The sequence below is a fragment of the Corvus hawaiiensis genome, chromosome 4, assembly GCF_020740725.1.
Source record: "Corvus hawaiiensis isolate bCorHaw1 chromosome 4, bCorHaw1.pri.cur, whole genome shotgun sequence".
NCBI lineage: Eukaryota > Metazoa > Chordata > Aves > Passeriformes > Corvidae > Corvus > Corvus hawaiiensis.
Window position 1 is genome coordinate 67,686,308 of NC_063216.1, and position 13,039 is coordinate 67,699,346.

Below are 13,039 nucleotides of genomic sequence, written 5' to 3' on the forward strand. Positions count from 1 at the left end.
TACCAGAAAAAGAAAACTGAGACAACACTGTAACATATTCTCATGTATTTTTAGAAAAAGTCACTTTTTTCTGTCAGCTGTCAAAGCAAAGGATAAGAGATCAGCTCTATCAAAAAGATGGTATTTGAAAAACTTACTTTTAGGTTGGAGAACATGGAAAGGGACATTTAGACATCTCTGCTGCTGATCTTAAGAAACCATGCATGAGCTATACCTAGAACAGACTGGTCCTAATGTCTTGTCAGGAGAGGAGAGGGGGTAAATTCTTAGTGTCTTGCCTAGTCTTTATTTTTTTTAGTCAAATTCAGTAGCAAAAAAACATTAAATCTACAAAAAGTTGAAAAACATAAAGGGATTGTAATGTAACTTGCTTATTACAAACTGTACAGTGTTTTAGGAGCAGTGGAAAGGAGAAAGGGAAGTTCACTGTCAATGCAGCAATTCTCAAGGTTTTGACTGGGAATGGTGCCAACTTCTATTTCTGCCTTAACTGTATTCCTGGTGAGCTAAAACTACCTATGTGGATAAATTAGATACATGTAGCTTTCTTTACCCGTGTATTGATCAGGGCATGGGTGCGTCACAGTTTCAAGGTCATACTTTTCTTGCAGTTTTAGCTATATGCAAAGTGACCTTCTGAAAATAAGCATCTATTGCATTACAGAAAGAGAAGAAAGTAATGTTTTCTTAAGAGCAGAGTGAGTATACTAAATTAGAAAGATGAAGCACTTGGTAACAGTTTAGGTGATACAGTTCTCTTAAAAATGGTACAAAATAGAAAACTTCCTAGCCTTTACATCTGACACCTGTTTTAGTTTCTCTGTAGTGGAAGTTTTTAGTAATTTGGTTTTGGAAGTATTTTCCAGTATGTTTTCTGTTAATCAATAAAACTGTTCAGGTTCTTTTACAGTGATGTTTGTATGGATTCCACTTCATTTTGAATAAATGCTGGATTGATGACTAAAACTTTAGGGGGGTGATGCTCCAGTTGCAGGAAAAAAAAGGAGTAAGGATGTCCAAGGAAAGGAAGATCAAGGGCTGCTACAGAATAGGAAGCTTTTGTAAAAATGTGTGATACTGCTGTTGTAGACATTTTTTTATAAGAATGAAAATACTGAATAGCAGTTGCAGATAATCCTTGACTCCTAATAAAATGTTTTTTAAAATATGTCTGCTTTCCTTAAAGTAGCAATTTTAAAGCAATATAAAATCCTTTTAATTTTTGTTCAAGTGTAGAAATCTTTCACAGTTGTGGTTAATTGCACTGCAGTTTGGCTAAATTGAATGGATATACTAAGCATACAAGAATGGAGTTTTAGAATAAATTCCATGCAGGTAAGATAAAAAACCTAGTCTGGGTGACTTTAGTATGCAGTTTTCATTGAAAACACTAATTCTGTAGGAAGGCAATGATAGTTTGGTGTTGTTTTTATTTAATATTTTGTAAGATTTGCCTTTACCCATTTAATAGATAAATACAAATGCCTAATCTCCAACTGCTAAATCTTTAATGCACAGTTCTAAAGAGGTATTTATTCAACAGCTGGAAATACTTAAAAGTAAAAAAAAAGTCTTTGACATTGTGAAGAATATTTTAATTCATTTCACTCATCCATTTAAAATGTTAATTTTACATATGAATGTTTTCATGTTTTAAATTTAAACTATTTGTCCCCATTGCATAAATGTAGCAACTGTGCAGTGGTTTATCAGTAATAATTAAGCTTTTGCTTTTCTCTTGCTTGTAAAAAAATTATCTGTTATGCTCTCTCTATTAAAAACACTGCATTCTCTTCTGTAGTAATTAATTCATGCCTAGTAAAATGCTAGTATTTAGAGAGGGTTTTTTCCATCATTGTTGTATTGTTTGCTTGTTGCAGGCTTTTTTAGCATAGCATTGCCAAGATTAGATATTTTCATCAGGTCAGTCTGTTTTAAGAAAACAACACTATTGTGTTAATATTCTCACAACTTGTTCTTTCACTTCCGCGTCAGGGTGATGCAGCAAAGACGCCAGTCTCTGAGCGAACGGGGCAGAGTCCCTGCAGAGCGTGAAGAAAACTGAGGCTTCGCTGTACTCCTCAATCATGGTGCCTTCTTCATCATTCATGTTCTTTTTCAGGTTTGCTGCAAATGCCAGGGCTCGAGCCAGAATATCTCTGTTTATACAGTTGTCAAAAAGTAACACCAATGCTGGCACCTAGGATATTGAAGGATATATTCATACTTAATCACCAGCAGTAAGTACGTGTAACTAAATCTAACTTTAGAAAATGGAAAAAAATGTGCACCTAAACCAGAGATGTATGAAATCCCAGAACTTTGTATGCTGTGAACTCCTGTCAGAAAGTTGCACAGTATGCATGTGTTCTCTTTAGAAAAGACTGGCCTGTGCATCAACAGGCTAATAAATGCTTTGTATTTTCAATCTCCAAAATGTGTCTGTCTGGAAAATTCCCATTTGGAAGAGAAGGTCTGCTTTCCTTCTCAGTGATGTTTATTTTGCCCTGAATGTTTTTACGTTAGCGTATCTGATAAATGAAAAAATGAACTGAATATTTAGCTACCCTAACCTTGTTTTAATAATGAAAAGACAGCATTATCTAGGACCAGCTTTGCTCATGGCAGATAGCTCACAAATAAAAGCCACTGCATGTTTTAAGAAAGTTACTTTGGGGAGGGGGACAAGGATGCAGCACCATTCCAGCCCCTGACTGTTTTGGTGTGAGGACATGAAACTGAAAAAAACCTGTGTGCCAAGGCCAGCACAGCAAATGTCACACAAAGTTCTCCATGAAGAAATAAGTAAATGCACAGGGAAAGTTCACTTAGAGACAACAGTTTTATGTCTTTATTTGAGTAAAGGAGTGGGAATTTCAGTGGAATTTGGTTGGGTTTGGTACAGTATGTTGGCTATAGAAACAGCTATTGAGAAGGATCACTTACTGCTTCTATTTGATAATTTTCAATCTATATACTGACTGTGTGTCTGGAAATGAAGTTTTGGGTTCCCTATACATACTACAAACTGAAGTTCATTACCCCTTTGGTGGAAAGGGAAGGTTAGAACAGGCTTCTGCAAGTTGTCATTGATTATTTGGAATGGTACACAGGACATACAACCCTCTTCAAGTGCACAGGCCCTGTGCTTCTTCCTCTACAAGTACAGGATCCATATTACACTACCCTGTGAAATAAAGCCAGCCCACGAAAGAATGTGCACTTAGCTACTGATTTTAACCAGGTAGTGTCTAGAATTTGCTCTGGAATTGCATATATATTTCTAATATATTACAATTCTTCTAGTGCATGCAATATCTGAACAGGTACACATATATATATATGCTAAAAATAAAATGAAGCAGCAAGAATCTTACTTGAGGTCCGAGAAGATGTCTTGTCATGGCTGGGTTTGCAGATAAGTTCACAAGTACTTTCAAAACTTGAATCTGAAGTGAGGAATGTACAAGTTCATTAAAAGCTCCAAAACAGTAAGTACAGCTGTAATGGGCATCAATAATGCCAATGTTGACTTGGGAAGGAAAAGGTAGAATGGGTTAACTAACACCTTGAGTATTTTGGCATAGGGAAAACTAAGGTATAGACATGTTAGGAGCAAGTTCAGAGTGACTTAAACATCAAAATAAGGCAAGATCTATAAACAAATCCCAGTAGGCCAAATGCAGAGTATTTTTTTAAATACAAAGAGGATGGTTAAGTACTACATTTAAAATTATCTAAATCATATACAAATACACCTTTTTGCTTTCTTGGACCTTGTGGTGCTAGTCTTTAAACACTAGGAAGAGGTCATATTACTGACTGTACTGAAGTACAATAGGTGTGTTTTGTTTAATGGAAATGTGTGTTTTGGAAAACTGGTTTTGATCTGATAGAGCAACCACATATACTGACAGTACCACAACATCTTGAATAAAAGCTGAGTTTGGTCCCTAACTGAAGCTTGTTTCAATATCACAATAATTCACAAATAAGCACAATTTCCAGTTGCAATCACTAAGGTTGCAAGAGGTGTCATAAGCGAACAAAAGTCCATAACTTAGGATCCCTGCTCAGCATCTTTCCCTACAGAGATTCATGCATCAGTGAAGCCATTCCCATTCAGGTTCTTGCTCTGTGATACAGTAGCAATGCTGAGAGCAGAAGAGAATTCTGGAGTTGCTACAGCAAAGGCACAGGGCAATCACAGTGCACCCTGCACTGCTTTGGTAGAGCTGCAGCCCAATGGTTCCACTACCACGGTTTCCTTCCCTCCCCCCTTTTTGAATTTATATTGTGAAGCTAATACAGATCCATATTTTAGTGCATAAAATCTGTATCATTAATGAATATTTAGTTTTTCTTAGCACAGTCTTAACCATTTTACAAAACCAGTAAGAAACAAGACAAGTAAAGTAGCTTCATAAATGGCTTGTAAAAATAACACTACCCAGTACCTGTGTCCTTTCAGTTCCTTCTGAAAGCAAATGAAGAAAGCATGGAATTGAGTTTATCATCTTTTGGTGGTAGTCACTGGTAACAGACATATTTGTCAACAGCCTGAGTCCAGCTAGCTGCACATCAGAGTTCAGGGGAGCTGACTCAACAGTCCTACAAACTTGTATAATAAATACCTGGGGAAATGGGGAAGGAAATAAAGAGAGAACAATTTTTGATAAAAGAATATTTTCTGTAACAAATAGTATCAATGGCCTAGCTACAGTAACATAAATACTTCCTGAACATTGCTGGCTGAATGGCGAAGGTTCTTGGAAACAAGTACTTTTTTGTTTTGAATATTTCAAACATTCTATTGGCATGACAGAAGCAGACCACACAGCATTATGCTCACTGACCTTCCTGAAGTATAACTTGGTCTGAAAACTTAAAGTGCTTTGACTCCATTTCAGAAGTGACACAACTGCTTTAAGGAGTTATTTTAAAAATCACTTACAAATAACTAACATCTTAAATATTGAAAACAATCTAAGGACAAGCCTTGAAATGAAATCCTTTCTCCCAACTATGTGGCCCATTTACTAGAACACTCTGTAGGAACAGCAATGACAACTGACATTAACAACTATTTTTACCAATTTTTCTTCTGGATGACAGTCTATAATGAATCTTAGAGTCCTAAATGAGAAAATTATTTTGCCCTTACCAAAGGAGTTATTTTCTACTTATGTACACCTATACAAATATTGGCAAGCACTACTTAATAAAAATTGCCCATTGCTAAAGATGCTACAAACCACCACATACAGTCACACTACCTTTTTATCAAGCTACTGAAACAAACTAGTAAGAGTCTTCAAATCTGCCTCAGCTCACCGCTTGGACATTTTTTGGTCTATTGATTAATCAGATAGGTTGGGTTTTTTTCTTGATGCTTAATCCTTTCATACCCATAGCAGGTACTGTATTTACCAGTGGAACTTGTTATAATTTATACACACTATTCTTTTAAGATGGAAGCATCACCTGCAATATTGGTCTCATACAAACCCAAGGGCTCAATTCCTCTTTTCTTTTCCCTCACCTAAGGAGTCCTGGCAAGTTCAGTGTGCAATCCATTCTATTAAACAGCCACGGTTGATGTTCTAGGCACATTTGGAAATCATCTTACCTCACATAATTTTGCTATAATTTTAGCAGCACAGTCTCTGTTTAATAGTATTCTCTGAATCTGAACACAAACTGCATAGGTTCCTGTCTTTTATTTTAAAAGTAAGTGCCAGTGAAGCAATGTATTTCTAAGTTATCCTTTCAATCATCCAGATCTGCTGACTTGTATGTCTATCATCAAAGCATTTTGGCATAGTGGCTTGTATTTAACAAATATGCTGAAGGTCCTGTACTATCTCTTTGCCTTGGTTACTTTGATTTTTCCCATTAAGAAACTTACCTGTATCTCCTCCTGATTTTTCATATTCATACTCAAATTATTAAGTGCATTTAGTGCTTTTTCTTTAATTTTGGGAATGCAGTTGGAGAGCATCCCTCCAATAACAGAGACACCATCCAGATTCCGGATTATATCCTGAAATATAGAAGATATTTAATAAAATTTTTAAAAATTCAATTTAAATGCTGAAGCATTCCCTCAAAGTCTCAATTTTAACAAAAATGAAATATATGAATGAAGAATTCAAGAATTGACTGCTCTGTTTAAAGAGAGTATTAGCAGATATTACTTTATTGCTTCCACTGAAACTAAGAAGGGTCCTGCTTAGAAACAAAGTATTAGTTGCTGTTATTTGACAACAGCCCACCACCTTTGCTTTTAAAATCTCATCTGCAAAGCATGCTTAAAAGCACTTTGGATTATAAAGAATAAAAGGAAATTACTGCATAATGAGTTTATAGAATAGCCGAGCCAGATCACAGTAACTAAAAGCCCTGACTGAACAGGACAGAACTTCAAGATTCAGCTTCATATTATTATAGTAGAGGTTCTGAAACTTTTTCCATTACACTTGGTTTTATTAGTGTTTTAATCTTTCTCACTCAGACTGTAACTGTCTTTGAAAAAAAAAATACTGTTTTCAAAACAATTAAAAATGGACCAATGGACTTTGGGCTCCAGTTCCATTCTGTTCTATGAGATTTATATTAAGAAAGCAGTTTTGAGAAGCCAGAATAGACGGCTGTCATAAGTAACAGAAAGGACAAAATAAAAAGGGTAGGACCTTGGAGGTTAAACTGTTAAAAAGGCATGAAAATCTGCATCCAGCTCAAAAGTTTTTCTGCATTCTATGTCCAAATGATTTGGAGATATGATGCCTGGATAGTTGTAAAATTGCTAATGTGCAAACAGCACATAACTTCGTGAGGGATTAAAAAAACAGTTTATCTCACTAAATTTTAGATCTGGACCAGGTAGTATTTAACCTCCAGTTCAACCCTTTCATTAATTATAAGCAACAAAAGATATATTTACAGCACTTTTGAAAGTACAGGGCTCTGTATGGACTTTAAGTGGTCCAAATATTATGATTCAATAAATTCTGTTGGGGAAGATGAAACAGGAAAGCCTTATAAATATGATTGCCTGACAAAAGATTTTGGGAATATGAAAACTATAAGCGACATCGAAATGAAAGCCACCTTTGAATTACCAAGTCTTAGTTACTGAACAACTGGAAAACAATGGTATGGCCGACTGAAGGTAATCCCCTCTTGATTGAACAATACCCTCTGCTTGCAGGCAGGTCCAAGGGTCAGAGCAGACCCTACTAGCTCAGCAGAAGGGGTCCAAAGAGTAGTTTTTAGAAGTTAAGATGTAACACTCTATGGTAATATAAGAACTCTTATAGGCTGTATGTAAATGCTATAGGATTTGTATCTTGTATTAGATTGGTTAGTGACAATTAGAATATTCAGTACAGAAGATGATTTATTGTATTGTAACCAGGACTTCAGACACTCTTACTACACTCTCTCTCTTACACACTCTTACTACACTCTCTCTCACTTCTTCACTCTCATTCCTCTCTCGCTCTCTCTCTCTCTCTTTACTTACTATCTTGCTCTCTTGGGCCTGCTCCGAGCTGCGGCTGGCAGCTCTAAGCAGTGCCCCTATACCCACGCCCTTTGCAATAAACCGCATGTTCCAAGATCTGACTTCAGAGATCTCTCGTCTCCGTCTATGCCCGGTCCAGACTGAACCCACCAAAGCTCCCTACAAATTCTGTGAAGCTGGTGAATTATATTATTTGGGCCAGCAGAAATTAAGGCAAGACATTAAATGGATTTTAGAGCACAAGCTATCCTAGTGTTCAGTCCTGTGTCACTCTTTAGCAAAACAGCAGCTCTCCTCTGTCAGACTGGCTGGCATTGGACGTTGTTTTCTACAGAACAATACTCACTTGATTTACAGAGAAGGCAGCACTGTTGCTGAGAGTGATTAAAGCTTGCTCTTGAATTAATGGATCATCTGTGGCCTGGAGCAAATGAATAAGTTTCTGTAGAGCATCCACATCCATGGTATGGGTTGACACTGGAGGACTACTGTCTGTCAATGTTTAGAAATTAAATACTTGATACCAAGTTTGAAACCTTTCACTTAGTTGCTACTTAATGTTTTTTACAAAGCTGAAATTTAGCTCTCAGTTGTAGGACATACTGTTCTAAGTTTGTGCCCAACCATCATGTCATGGTAAAAAGACTGTTTTACAATACTAAGATTCTCATTCTTTTCCAGAGTCCTCTAATTACCTCTTCTCAAAGTGGAGAATAAAAGGAACACACAATTAGAGATTGAGGTGTGTTACCTCCTGCTTAACCAATAGCAAATTTGCTATTCAAAATTATTAGGAATATTCACCAAACATGGTTGGGGGGGGGGGGGGGGGGGGCGGGTGTGGTTCTGTGTCCCTGAAATGAAATGTGGAAATCTGTCTGGGCACTGTAGGAAATAAAACTTCCAGTTTACAGACTACTACTTCCAGAATGACACTGTGCTAGTACCCTGAGGTCCTTTGACAAAGTAACAACCACAATGTTAGGGGAACACTGCTGATCATGGCATCACTCAAACAACAGAGGAGGGCTGCTTCTGAGTCAGGATGATGTGATGGAATACCTGGCCTTTATAAAAGGGCAACAAATGCCATCAAAGGCCATTTCGGCTAGGTTGGAGGCAGAACTATTTAGCCAGCTGAAGAGCCATGAGACCCGATCTATGACTGCTGGACTAGTCATAGCTGACTGAAGATGACTTCTGAGAAGCTAACCAGTGCTTTAAGTTACCCAGCTTTACTGCCAACATCACACCAGGCAAACAACAGTGTTCTTTGGAGGTAAAGAAAAAAAAGAGGTCAAAGTTAATTATGATAATCCAAGAGCTCACTTCAAAAACAAAATTGTTTTTCATCCTCGTCTAAACACTTGGTTTAGCTTTGGATTATAGGGGGAACACAGCTGCAATAACGTAAGTAAACACACTGATCTGACGTACGCTTTGGGGCACTTAAAAAAAAAAAAAAAAAGAAAATTAGGCTCTCCTAAAAATAAACCACGCTCCAGAGTGCTCCAAACCTCCGCATGGCTGTGGAGGGCCGGTGCGCAGGACTGTGGCACCGCCTCTCGCAGGGCGCAAAGCCGCCAGCGGGCCCCGAGCCGCGCTGCAGGGCCGCGGGCTGGGAACTCCCCGGGTCCCGCGGAGCCTCCCCCGGCCCCGCCGCACACCGGAGGGGCCCTGCCCTGCCCTGCCCTGCCCCTCACCTGCCGGCGGGCCCCGGGCAGCCGCTGCCCGCCGCCCCCGCCGCCCGCTCGCCGACAACCGCCACAGGCAGTAGCAGGCGCCAGCCCCGAGCACCAGGGCCGCCGCCGCCACCCTCACTGCCGCGCCCCGCGGCTCCCACATCGCCCCGGCCGCGGCTGCGTCGCCCGCAGAAGCCACCGCCCCATCCGGCGCGGCTCGGCCGCGGCTCTGCCCTTCCCTCCGTAGGTGCCGCAGGGATGCTGAGCCCACAGCTCCGTGTGCGGGGCGCGGGAGAGGCCCCGCCGCTGCGTTTCGACGATGCGATGCGGTTTCTGTTTTACATGAAGGATCACCCGTGCTCCCGGGCCGGGCCGACCCCGCAGCGCGTACCGAAACAGGCTTCCCGCTCGGGGAGGCGGCCCGCTGACGGGAAGGGCGGTCCTGCGCCATGGCAGCCCCTGGCGGGCAGTGGGGAGCATCCCGAGATTGGGGGACAGTCGTCTCCGCCGCCCCTGGCCCTCCGCCGCCCGCTGCGTGTCCAGGTGCTCGGCCGCCTGGTCCCACTGCAGCCGGTGGGACCACAAACTGCCCCGGTAACATCTGTGGCAGGGAGCCATGCGCCACCCTTCCCCACGAAGGGTCCCCCCCTCGCCCCTCAGCAGAGCCCTGGTCCCGGCTCGTTGTGCCCCTCAGCGCTGGCCGCGGCATCTCACACCCCTCACACTGCTCTCTGCTCGCCTGGGACATGATTTTGTTTTGCTCGTTTTGTCACTAGCATGCTTCAAATGATTTATGAAAACTTTAAGTACAGAAACAAGACAGAACAAAGCAATTCTGCTTTATAATCTGTGTCAAAATGAAGATTGAAATGAAGGTGAACCCAGGGAACTGCACTGGCTCTTTCCCTGGTACGTTTAAGTTATTCAGTGTTAATTACAGAAGCACCTCTGTATTCCAGACGGGTAATTCCTTCCACATGAGTGCAGTGGGTGCAATCCATGTTTTCTAATGGCCTGTCGTAAAGATGACACCGGATCATGCTTCAGATACTGGTGGATTAGGTATTCTTGTTGGCACAGGAGTACACTTCCATAAAATATCAGAGAGTAGAACTGGCACAGCATGAAGGACTGTGGGGGAAATACGGTTGGTAGGTTTGCCCTTAGAATTTGTAAGGTGATTCTCTGTGTTTCTGTCGTTTCCTCCTTGTTTGTCACGTTCACCTCTGCTTGTTACCAAATCTGCAGCAGCTGTTTTTCAGTTTCCTTCAAACAAAAAAAGGCACAATGCATAAATGCAAGTTTAAGAGATATCCTGATATATTTAAGCTACCAAAATAGATCCCATTTGCAATCAGCTATTACAGCCAGGATTTCCATGGAAATACTAATAAAGAAATCTTGAGCCAGTTAGAATAATTACAGAGCGTTGCTGCCATGTTGACTGAGTACTTCTCCTGGGAGTCTGTCTCTAGATCATTCTTTGCTTTCTGAGCACAGAAAACCAAAATATGTGTCTGAATGAGGTGTATTCCTTGATTCAGCACTTAAAAAACAGCTCATATCTACATTTCCAAGCAAAAGTTATAGCATTATAGCTATAACAGCATTATAGCAGCAATGCCATTAAGTTAATGAACTAAAAAATAAAGAATTAAGGATAAGATTAAAGGAAGATTCTTTTTAAAAGAACCAGTTAAAAATTATCCTCTGTAAGATCTTATCCTTTTTTTTTCTTGTTTCTTAGAGGTTGTTGCTTGCTGATATCTAGCCATATTTCTTATTTAATGTTCTTATATTTTAATTTCTTTATGAAGTTACAGTGTGCTTGGTGTGAAGATAAATGAGATGATACTGGTCCTTTTATTAAGGAACATCAAAGCTAAGATGAGACCTTTGAACACTTAAACACATAGTCTCAAAATTAAGGATATAGAGTTCTAAAATGGCCATTTGCTTAAGTCTTTTTATGGACATGGTCCAAACCAGTTGGAGTCCAAGGAATCTTGTCCAAATAATTTCAGATTCCCTGCTGCATCTGAGAATTTCCTTCCTGTCTAATTTCTATCTGTTCTGATCCAGATTTACTTTTAAACAATATTCATCAAAAGTCAGGTAAACTGTAATCCTGCAAACACTCATGTGTGACAACTTCACTGTAGTTAGTAGGTGTATTCTTACAATGTTAGAATTAAATATGGATGAAGAGTTGGCCTTTTTCTGCCCTGTGACCCAAATTAATTTTGCCATGAAGGGTAAATGGCTAAAGTGGTTTTAAGAGGAATGGGTGACAACATTGTTGATGGATGTTTACAGATTGCTGAGAGACTTGTAGAAGTCTAATAGAAATATCCAGACTTGTACAGATCTAATTGCTTGGCATAGTTGACATGATTGTTTCCAGTTTTACACCTAGTCCAAGCATCACTGAAGAGTACTTGAATGAGGATTGCAAGACCGGGTGTTACAATTCCTTCCTTATTTAAGTAAGTAACATTCTCAAATGTTAAACCGAGGCATTGCGTTCCAGTATATCACTGGATATTCTGGATTTCTTGTGTTGGAGAACTTTTATAACACCCAAAGCAGAAGAAGTTCCCTGTTTGTTTGAAAAAGGAGGGGAGAAAGGCAAACAATACTGGAAATAAAATATGGCAGTCACGTACTGGGTTAATCCAGCAGAGGGAGTAGCTGGCCAACGTTGGGAATGGCTTTGGGAATCTGCCCATAGGAAAATTTGTGAGGAAAACAATGTAGCTGTTTATTATTTAAAATATTGCATGTCATGAATTACAATGATAAGTGATGCATTTATATTTTTTTAACATAGTCAACCGTCAGCCACACCTTGCAAATTACATTTCTGTTAAGAAGAATAAAAATATGCTAAGGTTGGAATTGGAATTGATTTTAGTGTTGTAAATATTCTGATGTCTAAAGTGAAGACAATGGACTTTCATTTTGTCTTCACCTTTTCATATTGGTCTTGACTTAGATTCATGGAAATACAGAACAGTTTGGGTTGGAAGGAACCTTCAAAGAACATTTAGTGTAACCACCCTGCCATGGGCAGGGACACCTTTCTTTCACTTGATGAGCCTGCTCAAAATCCTGTCTAGCCTGACTCTGAACACTTCCAGTAATGGGGCATCCCAGCAACTTCTGTTCAACACCCTTCGGAGATCCCTCCCATTTTCATTATTGTCTGATTCTCTTTCTACACAGTATTCTGATTAAAGTGTGGAGGGCCTCTAGAGCTGTTCCCTCTACCTATCTGCCCTGCTCCCTGCCTCTGCGGGGCAAGGGCCCACTTGACAGGGTGCCTTTTCTTGCCCCTATGTTGTGCGTGAATTTTGCTCTTTACCCACAACATGGGTTTGATTTAGAGCCTTCGTCTTTTACTTTGTCATTCCACCATACTTCCTGAAAAGGATTCAAGCACAAGCTCCACAATTATTTAATAACAGCAAGAGGCCATGTCTTGAAAGGAAAGTAGTATTGCATGCCACATTTTGACATTTTTACCAGGCACAAGAACTTTTTGTTTATAGTTTCCATTAAATATTCACTTAAATAACTGCAATTTGCCCATATACTTTAATATACTTGGAATGTTCTTGCTGTATGCAAGCTCAAACTCCAAAAGTAAATGATCCGCATCCTTTGGCTGACGATAGCTAAAGGACAAATGAGAAAAATGGTTCATTGGTTATTGTGCATTGTTACTAAAAGATAATGTAAAATTGTATGATAAAACAATCTTGAAAAGCAAATATTTTTTAAGCTGCATTTTGTTTTCAGTATTGGTTACAAGATCAATTTTTGCCCAACG

General features: G+C 39.7%; 2 protein-coding genes across 5 annotated transcripts in view; one reads left to right on the top strand and one right to left on the bottom strand.

The window, feature by feature from the left end:
* Window positions 1-28: 28 nt before the first annotated feature.
* ARMC10 (armadillo repeat containing 10) lies at window positions 29-9,832 on the bottom strand. 4 transcript variants are annotated; one of them, XM_048301161.1, is made up of 6 exons: window positions 9,599-9,733; window positions 7,872-8,017; window positions 5,909-6,043; window positions 4,458-4,634; window positions 3,378-3,449; window positions 29-2,200 (listed from the first exon to the last, which is right to left on the bottom strand). In XM_048301161.1, the coding sequence occupies exons 2-6, from the start codon at window positions 7,986-7,988 to the stop codon at window positions 1,949-1,951; spliced, it is 753 nt and encodes a 250-aa protein (XP_048157118.1). In that variant the 5' UTR covers window positions 7,989-8,017; window positions 9,599-9,733; the 3' UTR covers window positions 29-1,948. The 4 variants fall into 4 exon arrangements, with proteins under 4 accessions (XP_048157118.1, XP_048157119.1, XP_048157115.1 ...); XM_048301162.1 differs by lacking the exon at window positions 9,599-9,733 and adding an exon at window positions 9,447-9,591; XM_048301158.1 differs by lacking the exon at window positions 9,599-9,733 and adding an exon at window positions 9,229-9,539.
* A 400-nt stretch (window positions 9,833-10,232) lies between these two features.
* The window catches only part of FBXL13 (F-box and leucine rich repeat protein 13), a 72,725-nt gene continuing 69,918 nt past the window's right edge, over window positions 10,233-13,039 (top strand). Inside the window, 1 exon segment of the mRNA XM_048301890.1 lies at window positions 10,233-10,289. Within this exon segment, the coding sequence (XP_048157847.1) occupies window positions 10,233-10,289 (57 nt within the window).

Excerpts from the sequence above, each read along its gene's own strand:
- ARMC10 (XM_048301158.1), bottom strand. The coding sequence starts at position 9,370 with ATGTGGGAGCCGCGGGGCGCGGCAGTGAGGGTGGCGGCGGCGGCCCTG. Across the intron at positions 6,044-7,871 it reads CTGCCTTCTCTGTAAATCAA|GATATAATCCGGAATCTGGA; the intron begins GTGAGTATTGTT and ends TCTATATTTCAG. Across the intron at positions 3,450-4,457 it reads AAGGAACTGAAAGGACACAG|ATTCAAGTTTTGAAAGTACT; the intron begins GTACTGGGTAGT and ends TCCTCACTTCAG.